Source organism: Capra hircus, chromosome 5 (assembly GCF_001704415.2).
Source record: "Capra hircus breed San Clemente chromosome 5, ASM170441v1, whole genome shotgun sequence".
In the NCBI taxonomy this organism is placed as follows: domain Eukaryota; kingdom Metazoa; phylum Chordata; class Mammalia; order Artiodactyla; family Bovidae; genus Capra; species Capra hircus.
In genome coordinates this window covers 108297077-108317684 of record NC_030812.1, presented here as the reverse complement: position 1 = coordinate 108317684, position 20608 = coordinate 108297077, and the positions used below count along the sequence as shown (strand labels likewise).

The following is a 20608-nucleotide window of genomic DNA, read 5'->3' as shown; positions in this document are numbered from 1 at the left end:
AGGACCTGCTGTGGGCCCGACCCTGGGGGTCTCATAACGAGTTTAATCAGGGCGGCTTACGATTTTCCCCCCAATCCTACTGGAGCTGCCAACTTTAGGGAAAGACGCACTAACTTGTCCTCTCTTTTGTAATAAGTGGACTTTGCTTCTCCCCACCCTTCATCTCATGAGGCAGCTATTGGAACAGGACACAAATCCCAAGGGTGGAGACAAGTGCAGAGCACCAAGAGAAGATGGTGGTTGCGCCTCTGGCTCCACTCTCCCACCTCCAGCACATACACTCTCTGCACCTCAGTTTCTTCATGCATAAAACAAGAGGAGGAGCCCTTGAGACTGCTGGGGGTGAGAGATAAGGGATGTGTGCACAGGAGACTTTCTGCATAAAGCCTTCCAAATGCTGTTTCGGTTAGAGGAAACTGACCTCCTCACCTCCTCTCTAGGATAGGCCCAAATGGCCCCTGACCCGGCGTGGCTCGGTAGCATCCCTCCCCTCGATCTTCTGGGTGCCCTGGCCTCCCTCCTGCTCTTCACACATCCTCCCGGCGCCCTCTGACCCCAGAACCTCAGGGGCAGCTACAGGCTGCACCCGGGTCTCCATGAGGTCATTTCTGACTCCCTACCCAAACTGCACAGTTTGGTCACAGCACTGAACTGCCTGCGGTCACCCTGTTGCTTTGTCTCTGTGTTACAAGGGCAGAAACACACTCCTGCTTCTCCTCAAGCCCTGACCACAGAGCCACTCATTTTCCAGAGCCGTCCCAAAGCCCAGGTCTCAGCTGCCTGCTTCCCAGCCAGGAGGCTGTGTCTGGGGTGGGGCCAGCCACATCTACAATCTTAAATCCCGCCTCGGCCTCCACACAGGTGTGGCTGGCCTGCACCCTGACCCAGAGACAGTGACTCTGGTCTCCTCTGGGGACACAAAGCCGCCATCCCCTCATGAGGGTCTGGCAGAGCTCAGCGTCTGTGTGGGCTCGTTACCCACGGGCACTGGTGTCAGGATCCAGTTTGGGTTAACGTGCTTGGAGGGGTAGCAGGAATAAAGAGACACAGCCAGGAGGAACATCTGTATTTAAAATTCCTCCCCTTCATTCTCTTCTTCAAATGAATCAGTCCCCACTTCCTCATAATCCTTCTCCAAGGCAGCCAGGTCCTCCCGGGCCTCGGAAAACTCGCCTTCTTCCATCCCCTCGCCGACGTACCAGTGCACGAAGGCGCGCTTGGCATACATGAGGTCGAACTTGTGGTCCAGGCGGGCCCAGGCCTCGGCGATGGCTGTGGTGTTGCTCAGCATGCACACGGCCCGCTGCACCTTGGCCAGGTCTCCCCCGGGGACCACCGTGGGGGGCTGGTAGTTGATGCCCACCTGGGAACAGAGGACCAAAACGCGGTGGTCAGTGGATAACTCAAGCTGGGGCACCCTGGTCATGTAGTGGGGCGGGTACAGGGCAGCAGGCCTGGATGTGAAGAGAGGGGATCAGGAAGTGGAGGCAGGCAGGGAGAAGTGCATGCGGAAGGGAAAGCAGAAGTAAGCAGGACTAGGTGGGGAAACTTGAGGGGAGGGCAAGAGCTGGCAGAAATGCTCCTAGCAGATGTAAGCAGACAAGTGAGGGTCCGGAACAGGGGTCAGGAAGGGGGTTTGTGCAGTGCCTGGAGATGGAAGTTATTGTGAATTCACGCCTTCCAGGGGAATTTCAGGTTTTTCTCTTAGTTATGCTGTCAGTAGATTTAGGGCAATTTCTCTGCCAAGGGTGAATTTTGCATGCGGGAGTGCATGCTCAGTCCTATCCAACTTTTTGTGATTCCATGGACTGTAGCCTGGCAGGCTCCTCTGTCCATGGGATTCTCCAGGCAAGAATATTAGAGTGGGTAGCCATTTCCTCCTCCAGGGGATCTCCCTAATCCAGGTATTGAATCTGGGTCTCCTGCATTGGCAGGCAGATTCTTTATCACTGAGCCACTTGGGAAGCCCCGCCAAGGGTGAAGGGTGGTGTTTAAAAGATCACAGAGATATCCTCAAGCAGTAAATAAAGAGGTACAGGGGATTCCCTAGTGGTTCAGTGGTTAAGACTCTGCGTTCCCAGTGGAGGGAGCGTGGGTTCGATCCCTGGTTGGGAAACTAAGATCCCACATGCTGTGTGTCCAATAAATAAAATAAAACATTAAATAAATAAATGAAGAGGTGCAAAAGCTTCTGGGGATGGTGTCTGCATCTACCAGGCCCTCTGCCTCTGGGGTTTGAGGCTTCTTGGAGGAAAAGCATGGAAATCTAAGAAAGATTTCCCTGGTGGTCCAGTGGTTAAGAATCCACCTGCCAATGCAGGGGACATGGGAAGATTCCACACGCTTCAGGGCAGCTGAGCCGGTGCACCACGACTACTGAGGCTGCACCACAGAAGCCATGCTCTGCAGCAAGAGAAGGCACTGCAATGAGAAGCCCAGGCGCCACAACTGGAGAGCAGCCCCTGCTCACTGCAACTAGAGAAAAGCCCAGGGACAGCAACGAAGTCCCAGCACAGCCGCAGCTGATTAATTAAAAGAAAGTCAGTTACAAAGTCTTGCTGGACAAGTGGATCCCCCAAGTTCTGGCAGCATGGAGGGCCCTCCAAGCTGATCCAGCCCAGCTGAAGGGGGGCTACCATCCTGGAAATCTCCCTTCTCCCACACACATCCCAAACCAAGAACTCTGGGGACCTGGAAGGGGCCTCAGGTGACCACTGTGACGATACTCATGGGACACTGAGAACCGAGAGCTGCTCCCCAAATGCCTCTCCTGCCTAGGCCACTGGGTCTTCACTGCCAGTCTCTTAAACTCACAGCTTTAAAATACAAGTCCTCTTGAGAGGCAGAGGTGGGAGGGGCATCAGGCTACGGAGCCAAGGCGGCTAACCCAGAATGGTCTATCATTGCTCTTAGACGGAAGCGGCATCCTGGGGGTGGAAGTGATGCTGAGACGGGGGCAGAGGGTCAAAGGGAGGAGGCGAAGGCAGTACCACATCACGTGTCCGCTGGGCCAGCCAGCTGTGCTCTCTCTTCAACAGCAGCACCCCTGGACCCCTGTCAGTGACAAGCATCCTGGGGAGTGTGCTACAGCATGAAGTTCAACACCATCCACCCCCATGGCATGTGCTTTTCTGAGAAGCAGCTAAAGGTTCTAGCACTGCCTTATCCTTCTGGTCATAACCCCGAACTTCAGCTAGAAGTGGAGGGCTGAGGGGGCTTTCCTGGTCCAGTGGTTACGACTTTGCCTTCCAATGCAGGGGGTGCCAGGTCGACTCCTGGTTGGGGAGCTAAGATCACACATGGCTCATGGTCAAAACACCAGAAACGCAAAACAGAAGCAGTATTGTGACAAATTCAATAAGGACTTTAAAAAATAAATAAAAGGATGAGACTATGGGGGCATCGCTTTTTTGTTGATTTCTCGACCACCCTTTTTTTGCTTATTTATTTTACTACTAGCTTGTTTTGTTGTTTCTGTTTGAAAGAGAAAATAACAACAACTTGGGGTAAGATCGTGGATGTTTTCACAAGAGTGACCAGAACTGCCACGTTAGGACAGGTGCAGTCCAGGGGAGAGGATTCTGGCCAAAGGTGGGAGCAGAGCCGTGTGGAGACTGCTCGCACATCAGCAGCTCAGCCAAGAGCCTGACATGCGGTGCCTTGCTTGTGAAAGTCCCCCCAGGGGAAACTGAGACGATGAACTCTGTCTCCAGCAACTGGCACTGCCTCCTGTGGTGTTCGGTAAACCTCTGAATAATTAAAAGCCTGCCGGAGGGGACTAGCTAACATGAGCGTGGCAGTTGCTGTGACGCTGAGCTCTCATGAGAGGCCCTGGGCAGAGGCAGCTGCCTGTCCAGCCAGGGCAACTCAGAGGGGTGGCTCCCAAGAGCATCCTCGGTCCTGAGAGCCGGGGTCTTCTATTCCCCCACTGACCCACAGAACGCACACCTACAACCGGCTCCCAGCTCACTCCTGCTTAGTGGAAATGTCAGGGCTTCATAATGTAAGTGAATCACAGCCATATAATGACCATAAAATTTCTTATCCTTACCCTAAATTGATGAAAACATACAAGGTGAACAATTTTTCAAAACAAACTGGGGAGAAGGACACATCCTTTGTTAGAGGAGGGAACTGCACCTCTTCTCTGGCAACTTGAATAATCCGGTCACTGCATTCTCTGATCTGTGGTCAGATCAGGGCTACCTCCCCCCCCCCGTCGGCCTGGTTACCCCACTTGCACACACTGGCCTAAGTTCTCTCCTGCCAGACCTCTGAGATGCTTGCAGACCATCCGGTGGGATGCCCCTCCCCTCTTCCAGTAACCACGCCCCTCCCAGTTTCTCCAGGCCTAAAGCAAGCGCCTGAACGAATGACTGAATGAATGAGATTAGCATGACACTGGCCTACGCCCCTCTCCCCGTGTTGTCCCAAAGCTCCCATGGAACGCGCGCGTCAGCCCAGGCCCCCAGTCCCCACCTTCCTCCCCATCCTCGGTTTCCCTCTGCTTCCCTAGCTGTCTGTCTCCATCGTGTCCCCCGCTCTCACCTTGAAGCCCGTGGGACACCAGTCCACAAACTGGATAGTCCTCTTGGTCTTAATGGCGGCAATGGCGACGTTCACGTCCTTGGGCACCACGTCCCCCCGGTAGAGCATGCAGCAGGCCATGTACTTGCCGTGGCGAGGGTCGCACTTCACCATCTGGCTGTTGGGCTCAAAGCAGGAGCTGGTGATCTCGGCCACGGACAGCTGCTCGTGGTAGGCCTTCTCCGCTGAGATGATGGGCGCGTAGGTGACCAGCGGGAAGTGGATGCGGGGGTAGGGCACCAGGTTGGTCTGGAACTCAGTCAGGTCCACGTTGAGGGCTCCGTCGAAGCGCAGGGAGGCCGTGATGGAGGACACAATCTGGCTGATGAGCCGGTTGAGGTTGGTGTACGTGGGCCGCTCGATGTCCAGGTTGCGCCGGCAGATGTCGTAGATGGCCTCGTTGTCCACCATGAAGGCACAGTCCGAGTGCTCCAGGGTCGTGTGTGTGGTCAGGATGGAGTTGTAAGGCTCCACCACCGCCGTGGAGACCTGGGGGGCCGGGTAGATGGCAAACTCCAGCTTGGACTTCTTGCCGTAGTCCAGGGAGAGCCGCTCCATGAGCAGAGACGTGAAGCCCGAGCCGGTGCCGCCCCCGAAGCTGTGGAAGATGAGGAAGCCCTGCAGGCCCGAGCAGGCATCTGTCTGGAGAGGGGGACATGGACAAAGCTCTGAGGACACCCGTGTGTGGGCACCGGCGGGCGGCCCTCGCTGTCCGACCGCTCCATCCCACAACATTTTCAAGTGGGTGAGATCAAACCATCCTTGAAGAAGTCAGAAAACACATAGGAGCTGCAGCGTTCTTGGGAGGAACAGCTAAAACATGGGGCAGCAAACACGCTCTCGCCTCCAGGTCAATGAAGCTTCCAGCCCAGTGGCCTGTTTGGACCAGGAATGAGGTTCCAAAATCATGGTGGTTAAGGACGTTGCCCCTTGTGGACCCCAGCTCCTTGTGCATTTCCCTGGCCCTGTCCTTTGATTCTGTGGAAACTGCAGGCTTATACAGCCCAGCCTGACCTTGCAAGGTGGCTCAGGGTACCAATTTTAGAGAGATAAATGGGTCAGAGACCCTGAGATTTAACATCAACTTTGCCATTTCCCAGCTGTAAATACTCGAGCAAGTTACTGAACCCTCTGGACTCACGTTTCTTCTTAAAGTGTGGACAATAAACACATTCCTATCATAAATAAGGTTACTGTGATCGTTCAGTGAGAAGTCCTACTGTGCTCAGCAAGGACAGTGAGCTCTCACCAGAACTAAGAGAATTCGAAAGTCATGGAACTTCCCTGCTGGATGTGATCTATGACTGTGTTCAGTTGGATGTTCTGAACTTTGGGGATCGCACATGACTTTGGGACTGATGACCTCCATAAACTCTGCTCTAAACAGGAAAGGTGAACACGCAAAAACTCGGCACCCTTAGCTCCCAAGTCAAGATCCCCTGATCAAGCTCGCCTCTCCTCTGTACAGATTAAGAACGGGGCTCAAGTAGACAAGTGACTCCCTGAGCTTCCCAGTCAAGCCAACCCAGTTCAGATCTTGACTCAGCCACTTTCTAGCTGGGGGACCCAGACCAAGTCACTGAACCACTCAGGCTCTCTATTTCCCCAACTGTAAAGTGCAGGCACGAGATCGCCTTTGTATCATTGTTTAGGGGATTAAACAAAGGAACGTATGTGACATTTGTAATAGCATCTGTAAAGTGCTGAACTAGATCAACAGTCTTCCTCTTCTCCTCCAAGTTAAATGCTTTGTTAAGTGAAATAAATTCACCTTTTCAACCTGCTCAAAATAAAAAAATACTCTGTTAACCTGTTGCTGCCACCCAGCAAAGAGTTCTGCCTTCCTCACCCCTGGGATTTCTCCCCAACACCACCGCAGAGCATCCATTTGTGCTACCAGGCACCAGCCTGGAGAGCAGCCCACATGGCCCAGGCGGAGGAAGGGGCGCCAACCCAGCACATGCTGCTTACAGAACATTAGCAGAAATTCCCAAGTCTCAGGAGTTTATCCTGCAGCTGGGGGCCACGTCCTCCCACCAGCCTGTCAACAGTGGCGGGCTCTCCAGCTCTCTACCCTTGCAAACACGTACCAGCTTGCGGATGCGGTCCAACACCAGGTCGATGCTCTCCTTGCCCACCGTGTAGTGGCCCCGGGCGTAGTTGTTAGCTGCATCCTCTTTTCCCGTGATCAGCTGCTCTGGATGGAAGAGGTGGCGGTAGGTTCCGGCCCGAACCTCATCTACCGAGAGAGGGCGACCATCAGCCTTACACCTGGGTCCCAGAGGAGAAACCCCCATCCCATGAGAACACTCGACACCCCTATCTACTAAACTCCACTGAGGTGAAACAGACAATCCCAGAATACATCTGCAAGGCTAAGGGAATTCCAGGGTAACACAGGCTCTAATAGAGCAGAAGCCTAGGACTCAAGCAGCAGTGAGAAGCCAGCTGCTCTGCTGGCAGGACCTTCGGGAGCCTTGGGTTTTTTTACAAAGCTGGGCAGATACCAAGGTTGACTGCCTCGTTCCCCTGGATCCCCAAGGCTTCCCTCCAGTTTTTCCTTCATGCTGCAAAATTTACCCCAGAATATAAGCATCGTCACTCGCCTCCAGATGCTTCAGGGACACAGGGAAAGATTCAGAACGACCTGCTCCCAGGCTTCCCTGGGATTGTCCCAGCCCTAACCTCCACCTCTGGAGGCAACAATACACATCAGGCATTAGAGATATTTCAGAACGACTTTGAAGCAAAGCTGTGTTCCAGGTTCCAGAAGAGCCCGAGCCCGAGACTGGTTTCAGTGGCTTGGGGGCTCTGCTCACCTCTTAGGTCCCCCAAAGTGAACACCCAGCAGACCAGGGTGCCTCAGGCCCCACCGCCATCCCCTCTCCTCTATAGCGCCCCTCTGCTTCTCCACGGGAAGCACCCATCTGTGCAGTGGCCCAGGAAGGTCATCTGTCCTTTCTATATTTGTACAAGTGTCCAAAAGGTGGAGGGCCTGGAGTCTGTGGCCCCAGAAACAGTGCTCAGGCCCTAAAGACGGTGCCCAGACATCCCTGGGGACTCATCCATCTTTGCTGGTGAGCAGGCTTTGAAGCTGAGGAAATGCTGATGAAGAGTGTGGACTGACACGGGGGTGCTGTGGCCTTGGCGGCAGGGAGAACAAGAATCCTGCCCGAACACAAGTCAGTACTCCTGTTTCCCTAAGATCCAGACGAGGTTCACTCTAACCTCAATCACCTTGGGCTGTAAGAGACAGTGCCTGCTGCTATTTCGTCTCATGTGCAAGAGGCTGCAAGGTTACACCAGGCCCACCAGGATGGATTGTATTCACTGCAGAGCTGGAAACATACACTTTGGGAAACTGACTATGTGAGGGCTTCTTATAATTTCTGAAATTACTGGTATTTTTGATTCTTAGTATTTAGTGAAAACTCTCTGGCAATTTTGGTCTGCCTCAGCAGTTTTGGGGAGAGAGCACCAGGTTGGAGCTTTAACGGAAGAGCAGAGACCTCTGATCCCCACTTGAGACCCCAAGACTGGGGAGGGCTCCAGGAACCAAGAGTCACATGGGGTGAGGGTGGGCGTCTGGAGGGTCACCCTTCCATGTGGAGGTCAGCCTCCCAAGCCTCCCCAGACACCAAAGTGGGCTGCAGCACCATGGTGGACCATGGCAGACCATGGTGGACGACGGCCTCTGCAGCCTGGTGCTGCTCCTGAGGAGGATCCTGAACCACACTCATGAGGAGGATCCTGGACCACACTCACCTACCACTGTGGGCTCCAGGTCAACCATGACTGCCCGGGGCACGTGCTTCCCGTTGCCGGTCTCACTGAAGAACGTGGTGAAGGAGTCGTCGTCATGGACTTTGCTGGCCTGGGCGCCAAAGGTGCCATCGGCCTGGATGCCATGCTCCAGGCAGAAGAGCTCCCAGCAGGCATTGCCAATCTGGACTCCAGCCTGGCCCACGTGGACGGATATGCATTCCCGCTGCAGGCAGAGAGCAGGCCAGTCAGAGCCCCAGCCATCCTCTGCCCAGGCCTCTGAGGACGTGTCCCTCCCTGGCACTCGGCAAGCAGGACACCCTGCCCCTGCCCAGTAGGCGGGCTCCAGGCCCCACTGCATCTGGATCAAGACTCGGTTTCAAAGAAGAACCCCAGCTCCATGGTTTGCTGTGAGAGTGGCTTTCCATGCTTAATCCTTTGTGTCAAGAAAAGGAAAGAGAGGGCCAGCTGCACAGATGAAACAGATGAAATTCCCAACCACGGACAGACTCCTGCACCAGTGAAGCCTGTCCAAGGAAGAGCCAGTGAGAACAGCAGAATCCATCCTCGAATCCATTGCCATGCCCGGTACACTGATCATGTTCCTGCATCAGCCAGTCTCCCGGACGCTGTCTCTCACACACACGCACATACTCCCCACCTCCCCATCACAGAGCAGAGAGACACTCAAGGGAGGACTGTGTCTTGGAGTCTGTATTGTGGGCGTCATTACTGTTTCATGTACAAATGCAGGAATAAGAAAGGGTCAGTACAGGGGCTTCCCTGTGGGTCCCAGCAGTTAAGACTCTGCCCTTCCAATGCAGGGGGCCTGGGTTCAATCCGTGGTCAGGGAATTAGATCCCACATGTTGCAATTCACACCTGGTACAGCCAAATAAATAAATATTCAAAATAAACATTTATTTTTTTTTAAACAGGATCAGCACATTAGCAGGGAAGGGCTGGGAGGGGACAGGCAAGCCAAGTCTCATCTGTGGCCACCATAACCTATTCCCTCACCCATCAGGCCAAGAGCCAAATAAAGCTGACCTTCAGAGGGTCCTTCTCCATGTTATGGTGTGAAGCCACAATTACATGATTGGTTCTGGTACTAACAGCTTAGGATAGGGAGGGGTGCGTGTGTCTGAATGTGTGAAATGATAAATGTGTGGGTGTATGTTTGTACGAGTGTGATCGTGAGCATGCTTGAGAGTGGCAGTGTGTATGTGTGTGCAGACATGAGTGTGTGTTAGTGTGTTACGGTTCTGTTGGGACGGTGTGCCATCACCCCCCACACCCCTCCAGGGAAGCACTGGCCTCACAAGGAGCCTCTGTGCCCGGGACAGAGCTGGGCCAGGAACCATGTGCCTGGTGTGTGGCCTTCTATTCTTATCCATGACCCGAGCTGGCATTTTCCAGCTCCAGGGAACCCAAGCACGGAGTATAGCCTCCAGAGACCGGGGCTGGGCAAGGGGTATGGGACTCCTGGGACCCTGGGGCTCTCCTGGTGTGGGTGTGGGGTGGTAAGAGGCATCAGGACCCGGTGCCCTAACGCTGTTGTGCAAGACGCACGCCGGTCTCTGTGCTGCTTGGCCTCTGGGTGTCACAGAGGCCTGGCCAGGAATACAACCGGCCATGTTTCCGTGAGCCTGGAGGCCAGGAGAGGGCTTTGCTCACGAATCTTGCCTCTCAAGTTACGAGCTGTGCTGTGCGGGCTGGGCTGAGTTACATAACCTCCCTGCGTGTGAAAAGCACAAGTCACCACGATCACTTTTGCTATAGTCACCCTTGTCTTCAGCACCATCATTACGCATTTTCATCCCTGTAGCCTTCCGCTCCACCTGGAAGATGCACCCGTGGGAAGCCGGAGACCTCAGGCTGCCGCTCCTCTTACAATGAAAGGGCTTTGTCTTAGGACTCAATTCAGGCCTGAGGAAGTAGGATCCTTCCCCAAGAACCCCCAAATCCAGCAGCTACCGACTGGACCACACTTTCACAGAAAGCCATGGCCTCCTTGCGGGCGGCGCGTGTGAGCGAGGGGACCTGGAGAGGCCCGAAAGGAGCTGGCCCCACATACTGTCCTGTGGCCCCGCCCCCAACCATCTCCAGGCACCCCCTCCCCATGGGTGCTCTGGGCCTTTCTGGAAGGACACAGGGATATTTCAGGAAGATCAAAGGTGAGAGAAGATGATGGAAGGATCTGAGGTCCTGAAGACCACCAAGGTGGGGATGTAGATGTTTTCACATCCCTTTAACCTCATGAGAGTCAATACGCCACTCTCCATAGCGGAACTCAGCCTCACGCATGGGCACACAACATTCAGGAGGAAGGAGCTGGTTTCCCTGTTAAACTAATTCACAAGAGTAACTGGAGGCATAAGATAGATTCAGAAATAACTGATGGGCCCATAGATGCCTCCAGGGCGGTCTCTCAGCGCCAGTCTCCACCAGCAGAAAGCAGGGCTCCCTGGGGGGTGGGGGTTTCCGGGTCTGGGGCAAGGAACACACAAGATGATACCCTGTGAGAACCTTCTGGAACACCATGGGGAGCCCAAGAGCACAGAAAGGGCTCAGAAACCATAAGAGGCTCCCTCGGCCAAAGGCGAAACAACTTGAGGGTCAGAAAGAGGAACAGCAGTAGTCAACCGAAACAGGAAGGACAGGCAAAAATCCACAAGTCCTTCATGTTGCTATGAAAAAAACCCACGGGAGAGAAACGCACCTACCTATCCAAACAGCCCTGTTGACGAGGGAGAGCACTTCTTTTAACAGAAGACTGTGAGCTAGTCAGGGTGGAAGGAATAATATACTAAGAAATATTGCATACGATAGTTTCTAATTATACAATTGATTTGGACAAGGACTGAAGGGGAACTAGATATTCACAGAGTGCCAAAGAATCACTGTTACTTACAGGTCACAAGGGGAAGTTAACTTCAATGGTTACCGGCCTCTGACCCTGGGATGGATTGTAACCTCTGACCCTGGGATGGATCGTAACCTCTGACCCTGGGATGGATCGTGACCCCACGGCAGCGAGAAAATCAATGTAATGCAGTAGGATACACACACCTCCCAGGAAAGCTTCTTGTCAGCCTTAAGAAATATTATATATTAACACATACATATGGAATATAGAAAAATGGTACAGAGGAACCTGTTTGCAGGGCAGGAGTAGAGACCCAGATGTAGAGAATGGACTTGTAGACACAGAGGGGGATGGGAGGATGGGACAAATTGAGAGAGCAGCATTGATACATACACCCTGCCGCGTGTAAAGTAGGCGGCAACGGAAAGCTGCTGTGCAACCCAGGGCGCTCAGCGCAGGGCTCTGCGATGACCTAGAGGCTGGAACGGGTGGGAGGGGGGAGGCGTTGGGCTGGGAGGGAGGCTCAGGAAGGAGGGGCATATGTGCCCACCTAGCTGCTTCAGTTTGCTGTACAGGAGAAACCAACACAACGCGGTAAAGCAATTACAGTCCAATAAAAAAATAAAATTTGCTAAAAACTTAAATACTCAGCCTTAATGTATTAAACCCTTTACCAGTAGCTCCCACTTTACGGAAAACACAGGGGTCCAGGGATAATAGACACTACGAGCCCGACGCCACAAGCAGGTAAGTTCTGTAGGGCAACTGACCCGATCTTCTCAATTTGTAAAAACCAAAGATGAGGGAGGGACTGACCCACATCAAGGGGGACTTAAGAAACATAACATGCACATGGAGTGTGTGAAGTTTAACTCAATTCTGGTTTGAACAAATCAAAATATTTGGGGGATAAATAGAGAAACGGATTGATTTTGTTAAGCATGATAATGAAAGTGTAGTTAAGTATCGAAAAGCTCTTATTTTTAAAGTCACTTCTGAAGCATTTAGGGTAAAATGTCATGACATCTACAGCTGACTTGACTTCAACAAGCACAGCAGATAAACATGGCAGAAAAATAGCAATTATTAAATCTGGATGATGGGCATGCGGGCGACACACTGCCATGCTTCTCTGAAGGGCTGACAGCTCTCATGCTGACAACCCAAACATTAAAGCCAGGAGACAGCGAGGTCCAGGTGAGGCCCCACCGACAAGGGCCATCGACAAGGGCGCATTGACATAGCAGCCCATCGACAAGGGCCAGGCCTGTCCTGTCCCTTTCCACTTGGCCATTCATTCAGCTGACAATTACCAAGAGCCCAGTTTGTTGGGCAAACAAGAACTGTAAAGTTACACAAGGGAGAATTCCTTGGTGGTCCAGTGGTTAGGACTCAGGTGCTGTCACTGCTGGGGACAAGGGTCCAATTACTGGTTGGGCAACTAAGATCCCACAAACCTCACAGCACAGCCAAAATAAATAAATAAATAAAATCAAGTTACACAAGGAAGTCACCAGTGAAATGAAGTTAGGCAAGACCCCCAGTGCTAACATCTGTGCCCCGTTTGCACCTGCCCTGAGGGGACAAGGATCCCACCTGCTCCTCCAGCGACTCTTACTTGTCACCACCCCTCATTCCTGCCTGGAGGTTCTACACAGAAAAGCCAGGAGCAAGTCCAGTGCTGACGGCCTTGGGGGCGGGCTCTCATGCCCAAGACAGGTAACCAGGGAGTTTTGTGAGCTCAGAGCCTTCAGAAGCTCGAGTCAGGCCGGCCTCACAGGTCATCTAATACGATTCCCAGCCCTTGTTTTACAGATGAAGAGGCTGAGGCTCAGACAGGTAAAGGATAGATTGGGAATTTCACAGGTCTGTAAGGAAAGAGCCTGGGCCGAAATCCAGACCTTCTGACCTCTGCAGAGTCCTCTCCTGGACACTACCCTGGACCCTTGCCTCGTTCTCACTCTGAGCCCACAGGGCCCAGGGGCCGCGCCCCCTACGCCCTCATCAGCCCCCCATGCCCTCATCGGCCCCCCACGCCCACAGCGGTTCACCATGCCCACAGCAGCCCCCACGTCCACTGCAGCCCAAGCCTGACAGCTGGAGCCCATGAAAGCTCGTACAACAACACTCCAGACCAGAAAAAGCTCCACTGCAGAGAGAACAGAAGAGAACGGCTCAGTGTGGGCGCGTCAGAAAACAGGCCACCCTTCCTGGAAGAACCAAGACTGTGCTCAGGGCCTGGTGTTGGGGGCGTGGGGAGAGGGGTGTGGGGGAGAGGCTGGTGTGTGCTGAGGAGGGTGCTGTGTGTGCTGGGGGGGGCATGGGGGCTGGTGTGTGTTGAGGCGTGGGGGCGGGCCTGGTGTGTACTGAAGGAGACGGGGGTGGTGAGGGGCGGGGCGGGTCTGGTGTGTGCTGAGAGGGAGAGGGGTGCTGACCCAGCAGACGGTATTTACATCAAGTGTTTGCTCCAAACTCATGGCTGGTTCAGATTCCCTCTCTGGCCGGCAGAGCTCAAGCTTTCTCTCTCACACTGCTCCTCCCCCAGTCTGTCCTGACTCTGGGCTCATAGGGCTGACTCCAGCTTGGGCTCGTAGGGCTGACTCCAGCTCTCTGCTCTTGGGACCCTGGGAGAGGAAAGGGGTCCCCTCTCGGCCCGGCATCCCAGGGGTGGAGGTGAGGGAGATGGAGGGACGTAACACGGGAGCTCCCTTCCCCAAGCGGAGTGTGACACCCTACCCAGTCCTAGCGCTGAGTGACTACAGAAGTGACTGCTCTATCCGCCCCTGCAGCAGATCTTCAGTCTAGTGCGCACGAGAGCATCGAGAGGGGCTGGGCCGACTCCTACTCACCCTTCAGTGTGCTCACTGATCGCCCTCTCCTGTTGGAGGGCTGGAAGCCCCCACACCAGCACAGGCCACCTCCCCTTTAGCACTATATCGCATGTTCCTAGCTAATGGTTCACTGTTTGACTTTCCTGGTGGACAGCAAGGAGCCCCTGTTTTCTTGCCAGATTTCCAGCATCAAGGCTTGAATACAGCAGGTGCTCAATAAATTCAGGGGTGACTGGAATGAAAACCTTGCTTAACAAGGAGCGGGTGGTCAGGGCCTGCCAGGCAGCGGACGCTAAAGGAAGCAAAAACAGCTTCTGGCTTGGTTTCCTGGGGGGGAGGACTATTTGCAGGCTGTGTGGAAAATTCAGACAGGCTGGTAGGATCTGGGGCATTTCAGCTGGATTTGGAGCAGGAGAATTTAGGGCAGGTCCCACGGACTGCTTAGGCTGTCTGAAGTGTAGGCTGGTGGAGGCTGTGTGCCCATGACCATCCTCCATGGAGAGGGTGCCCAGCTCTGCAGAACAGTAGGAAAAATGTGCTCCAGACCTTGACAGTGCTCCACGGCCAGAAATCTCTCCTGTGTCAACCTTATACGATTTCTATTTTAACATTAATCGTTTCCTTTTCATTTGTTCTCAGAGAACTCAGACCCGCTAATTGCAGTTCTCTGCGGAAGGAGGCTCTGGAGCTTTAAAAATGGTTTTGAATACGGATGGCTAACAAACACATGAAAAGATGCTCAACATCACTCATTATTAGAGAAATGCAAATCAAAACCACAATGAGGTACCACTTCACACCAGTCAGAATGGCTGCGATCCAAAAATCTGCAAGCAATAAATGCTGGAGAGGGTGTGGAGAAAAGGGAACCCTCCTACACTGTTGGTGGGAATGCAAACTAGTACAGCCACTATGGAGAACAGTGTGGAGATTCCTTAAAAAATTGCAAATAGAACTACCTTATGACCCAGCAATCCCACTGCTGGGCATACACACCGAGGAAACCAGAATTGAAAGAGACACATGTACCCCAATGTTCATCGCAGCACTGTTTATAATAGCCAGGACATGGAAATAACCTAGATGTCCATCAGCAGACGAATGGATAAGAAAGCTGTGGTACATATACACAATGGAGTATTACTCAGCCATTAAAAAGAATTCATTTGAATCAGTTCTGATGAGATGGATGAAACTGGAGCCGATTATACAGAGTGAAGTAAGCCAGAAAGAAAAACACCAATACAGTATACTAACACATATATATGGAATTTAGAAAGATGGCAATGACGACCCTGTATGCAAGACAGGAAAAAAGACACAGATGTGTATAACGGACTTTTGGACTCAGAGGGAGAGGGAGAGGGTGGGATGATTTGGGAGAATGGCATTCTAACATATATACTATCATGTAAGAATTGAATCGCCAGTCTATGTCTGACGCAGGATACAGCATGCTTGGGGCCGGTGCATGGGGATGGCCCACAGAGATGTTATGGGGAGGGAGGTGGGAGGGGGGTTCATGTTTGGGGACGCATGTAAGAATTAAAGATTTTAAAATTAAAAAAATTAAAAAAAAAATAATAATAAATAAAAATGGTTTTGAAGTAGCACAAGCCAGTAAAACTGGCATATTATCTTGGAAGGAAACTGACAGGCCAGCAGTGAGGGCCAGTGAAAACCCAGGACCAGGCCACATACCCCGACCACCTGTGTGTCAAGCCACACAGTTGCCTTCAGGAAGCTTACTCCTAGGCCCACGTACTTCCAGTTGTCAGGCTGGGATGAGGAATCATGCCAGGATCCAGGTCAGAGGCAACGGGTGAAAAGTAGAGCCAGGGTTCCCGAGGGATGATTAAAGCAAGGACAACATGATTCCTGGGAGGCTGCGCTATCTCTTCTCAAAATCCTTCAATTAGATCGTATTTGGACTCAGAGAACAGAGAGCAAGCTGGCGACAGCAGGAACAGAGTCAACCTCAGTTAACATCAGGTGAGGTCTCAGATGGCAGGCACTGCAGCTGGGCAACAACAAGGTACCGCAGGTGGCCTGGGGAGCAGCCAGGCCGGTCGCAGACTCCCGGACTCTTTAGACACTATGAGGCCAAAGGCCCTTGAGCTTCAGCCGACAATCAGGTCAGGAGCAGGAGAGAGCAAGCAAGCTGTAATCAGCCACACGTGGTGTCCACTGTCCTCCCGGTCTTTTCCACACGCAGCTCATCACAGGGAAATTCTAACAGGAAGATGCCAACGGGGGACGTAGGCCTCAAAGACCATGGAGAGCACTGTCGGTCCCTGGTGGCCAAAGGCAAGAAGCAGCGGTCCACCCCGTCCCAGAGCGCCACATCCTCCCACCCACCCCATCACTAGCCCTGTACGTGTCAGCTCTTTCCTTCTCAAGTTACTTTAACTTTCGCTCTTCCTTTCAAGGTCACTGAGACGTCCCTCGGAGAGGACAGAGCATCACCCTTGGGCTCTGCGTAGGCCCAACCGAAGCCTGGGTGCTTCCTATGGACATACTGCCTGGGGGCTGGGGGCTCCACCGCTGCCCAGAGGACGTGCCTTAGGGACCTCAGGGGACCCGTACTTAGTGGTGGGCAGGGAGAACAGTGCAGTGGCTGCAGCCCCCGCAGGTGCCGAGCTGGAAGACACGACTGGGCTCTGCAGCGCTCAGCCACACCTGCACAGGGGAGTCTGCAGAGACCTGCGGACGCTAGAAGCAGTGACCATCTCACCCCAGAACACTCTGCCCTCTAGCCTCCCAGCTCTGCAGGAAGACAGGCTCTTTGTTGCCTTCTAATGTCAGCTCCCCCCCAGAATGCACAGGCACGCTGCTAACCCAGGAGGAGAGCAGTGAGCAGGCTGTGCTCTCGTCCCCTGTGAGCCACACTTTCTCTGAGGCCTGGAGTCACTGACACCGAGACAGGTGTCACAGCCTTGGCTCCCAGGAGAACTGCTTGCCAGAGGGACCCTGGGAGCAGACTGGGACGCTCAGTTACAGGGTTAGTTATAAAATCCTCACTTAGAACCTAAGAAACGCTGAGCCCATCCTCGACATGGGCAGCCTTCCCAGCCCTTCAGAGGGGAGTCCAGACACTTGGGGAAGGAAAGTCCTTTCTGCACAGGTGGGACTTTGAGGCTGGGTGTGCCGGGGTGTCATCCTAGGGTTTTAGGAACAAGTCAAGGGATTTTTAAAAAGAGATTCTGAAACTGGGTCATTTGTAGTGATGTGGATAAACCTAGAGTCTGTCATAGAGTGAAGTAAGTCAGAAGAACAAATATTGTATATTAATGCACACATGTGGAATCTAGAAAAATGGTACAGATGAACCTATTTGCAGGGCAAGGATAGGATGCAGACATAGAGAACAGACATGTGAGCATGGGGGTGGGGGGAGGATGGGACAAATGGAGAGCGCAGCCCTAACATAGGTACACTACCATATGCAAAACAGACAGCTAGGGGGAAGCTGCTGAGCTCAGCTCAGTGGGATGGAAGATGGGGGGGTGGAGGAAGGGGGGAGGGAGGCTCAAGGGGGAGGGGATATATATACGCACATAGCTGATTCATGTTGTTGTACAGCAAAAACTAACACAACATTGACAAGCAATTACACTCCAAAAAAAGGAAAAAAAGAGGTTCTGTGAATGCAAAATAGTGAACCAAAAAAACGTCTTCCCATCAAGACAGTGCTGTCCATGTATATAAATGCTCCAAATAGAACCTGTCACATAAAATGCAGTGTTTCAAAACAAAGAGTCTCTTTCCAAAACATTCAGCCATGGATTTTCAGTTAAATATCTTTCAGATTCTTTAGCATATTTGAAACAAGGTTTTTACTTTACATTTTTTGATTTACTAGCTATTTTCAGAAACCTGCCTATTGAGTGCACATTGAAGTCTGTTCGGAGAGCTGGATTTGGGTCCTGGGATCCCCTCTAAGACTCACAGCATCTTTTAGGTGAGAATTAGAACACATAAGAGGCAGCACTCTGAAAATTACACAGCACTAGCTATGTGCTGGATATTATAAATATTAAATATCAGATCTTGAGTAAGCTGCCTGGGATGTGGTTCAGAATAACAGGGAGGAAGGGGAGGGGGAGTGAATGGAGTAAGACTCATCATTAAGTAGATAATTGTTGAAACTGGTTGAGGCATACACAGGGCTTCATTATAATGCGCTCATTTTGTATATGCTTGGATTTCTCTGCAATGAAAAGGTTAAAATAGTAAAGCTAGGTGGAGCTTTGAAAATTTGAACCATAACCCCTCTTCATTTTGGAGATGAGATAAACTACTTCAGAGAGATTAAGTGACTTGAAGTCACAAAGCTAGCTGCAAAGCCAGGAGCCAAAAACTCCAGAAACTCCTGGCTCTGGGCTCCCTCTGTGACCCCTGGCCTCAGGCAGGCGTCGACTCTTCTGGCCACTGTCCCAATACTCCCTAGGAGCCTGCTCTGGGAAGCAGGCCTGGAGCTGGAATGGGCAGAGCTGGGACAGAGCCAGGGGCCCTGGGCACTTTCCAGAATGAGGAGGAGGGCGGTTCTCACCTGTCCTGCTGGCCACTGACACTGGCGGAAGAGTGCCAGCACAGCCTGACCTTGGCCTGCCAGTCAAGCTGACGCCGCCCCTCCCCCACCCAATCTTGCCACCTCCCTGGAGCCCCAGACAGCGGGGCCTCCAGTCCACGAGATTTCTGGGTTCTCTGTGTTTTGAGGCATCGGAGTGAAGTGGACTGGCAGCAAATTTTACCCACCCCAGGGCTCAGGGGGCGAGGGGAGGGGCTCCGGCTGGTGGGACTGCAGCGCTGGGAGAGAACCTCTCCAGCAAGTAAGATCCCAGTCCAGGAGGAGAGGGAGACAGACAGATGGGGCGGGCACCGCGACCAGGATAGGAAAGGAAAGAAGCGGGTCTGAAACGCTGTGTGCCAAAGTCCTTTGGGTTTGACCCGCTTGAAAAACTGGGAAGCTGGAAGCAGGTGCCAGGGCCTGGGAAGCTGAGCTGGAGGTGGAAGTGTCCCAGAGCCAAGCCAGATGGCCTGGAGGGTGGGAAAGAGGGAAGCCTCCAGCGTGGGGTGTGTGGCCCTAAGTCCCCTGACCTTTGGAGCTCTGTCACACTTGGTTGGTGGGACCTGACCCAGTGCCCGGCGCAGCCCCCACCCCCAAGTCGGGAATCCCCGGCCTGCCTGCCCAACCCCCACCCCGCCGGCCCCCGGCTCCCCCACCGGGTCCCTGAGTTGCCCCACGGCGATGTCTCGGACTCTTCTGCGCAGGCGGCCCCTGGTCCCCTTCCCCTCACCCGCGTGCACAAATCTCACTTTAGGGGCAACTCGCCCCAGTCTCTACTTTCTCTCTAGGAAAAGGCCACTGGCGCCAGGTGGGTGTCCCCCCCCCCCCCCCGCGCGAGGGTATCAACCCCTCGACCTTGAACTGACACCCCTAGGAGACTTCGAGCTCCGGGGATCCAAAGCGCTAGCTGTCAGCCGCGGAGGAGGGCGGCTCTGGGGTGGGCGCCGCCACTCTTGTCCCTCCCCATCCCCGGCCCAGCGCCCCCCGCGCCCCGGCCCCGCAGGCTCACCATCGCGGCCGCTCCAGTAGCCCGTTCGCTCCCTCCTGGGCCTGCCCACCCCAACTGCTCCAGATACAGCCGCCTCCGCTGTTGTGACACCGGGAGGGAGGGCGCCGGGGACAGACATACTGGGCCAGCAGCTGCCCTGCAGCATCACAGAGCCGGGAGGGAGGGACCGGACAGGTCACAATCGCTCCGCCCCACCGGCCCGCCGGCGGCTCAGTCTCCGCGAGGGGAGCAGCGCGCGAGGGTAGGGTGGGGGGCCGGTTCCTGCACTATGCTCTGCACGGTCATACTTTGTGACCCCAGCCGCCCAGGAAGGAAATGGAAAGTGCTCTGTAGTGTTCACGCTCCCAAACTTTGATCCTCTTCCTGCGGCAGGAAAGGCAGCTGGTTGGGGCTCGGTGTGCGCAGACACCACCAACCCAGGAGGCGGCGGCAGGGTGGGAGCAGGGCTCTCCGTGGGAGGGACAGGCTCCAAGCTCAGCTCTGGGGCTGCTCACCGCCTCGGGTCTGAAGCCCTTGCACCTGCCCCAGGCTGGCCTGGCTGTTGGGGGATTCACTGAGATAATGGTGAGACCCCCGCCCCAGGAGGTACTTCTCAGTGCCGTCTCTGCATCTCTGTTCCCGCTTCTACTCCCCTGTCCCTGGACACCACCCCTCCACCATTATTTTCAAGTCTCTTTCTCCATCCATTTATCATCTCTCCCTCGTCCTACTTTAAAGCCCAGAATGTGCAGAACAACCTCAGGATTTCAGCTGCCTCTTTGCTAAAGACCTCTTGAGGGCTGCAAGTGATGTGGAAGGGCCAAGGGCCTTGCCCCACTCCCCTGGGTTGGAGGCGTTGTTATGGTGGCGACAATGGGTCTGGCCCTCTCTTCACACTTCAGATTTTGGCCGTGCGATTGATTACACTTCCCTCGCTTCCCCTCCTCCCGTCCCCAGTTTAGTCGTAAGCCTTGCAAACTTCCCCACCAGAGTCCAAACTGA

General features: G+C 53.7%; 1 protein-coding gene across 1 annotated transcript; it reads right to left on the bottom strand.

Moving 5' to 3' along the window:
- On the bottom strand, positions 1052 to 19808 carry TUBA8 (tubulin alpha 8). Its single transcript, XM_018048726.1, has 5 exons — positions 19628 to 19808; positions 8353 to 8575; positions 6678 to 6826; positions 4549 to 5229; positions 1052 to 1363 (listed from the first exon to the last, which is right to left on the bottom strand). Exons 1-5 carry the CDS (start codon positions 19628 to 19630, stop codon positions 1070 to 1072), a joined length of 1350 nt encoding a protein of 449 aa, XP_017904215.1. The 5' UTR covers positions 19631 to 19808; the 3' UTR covers positions 1052 to 1069.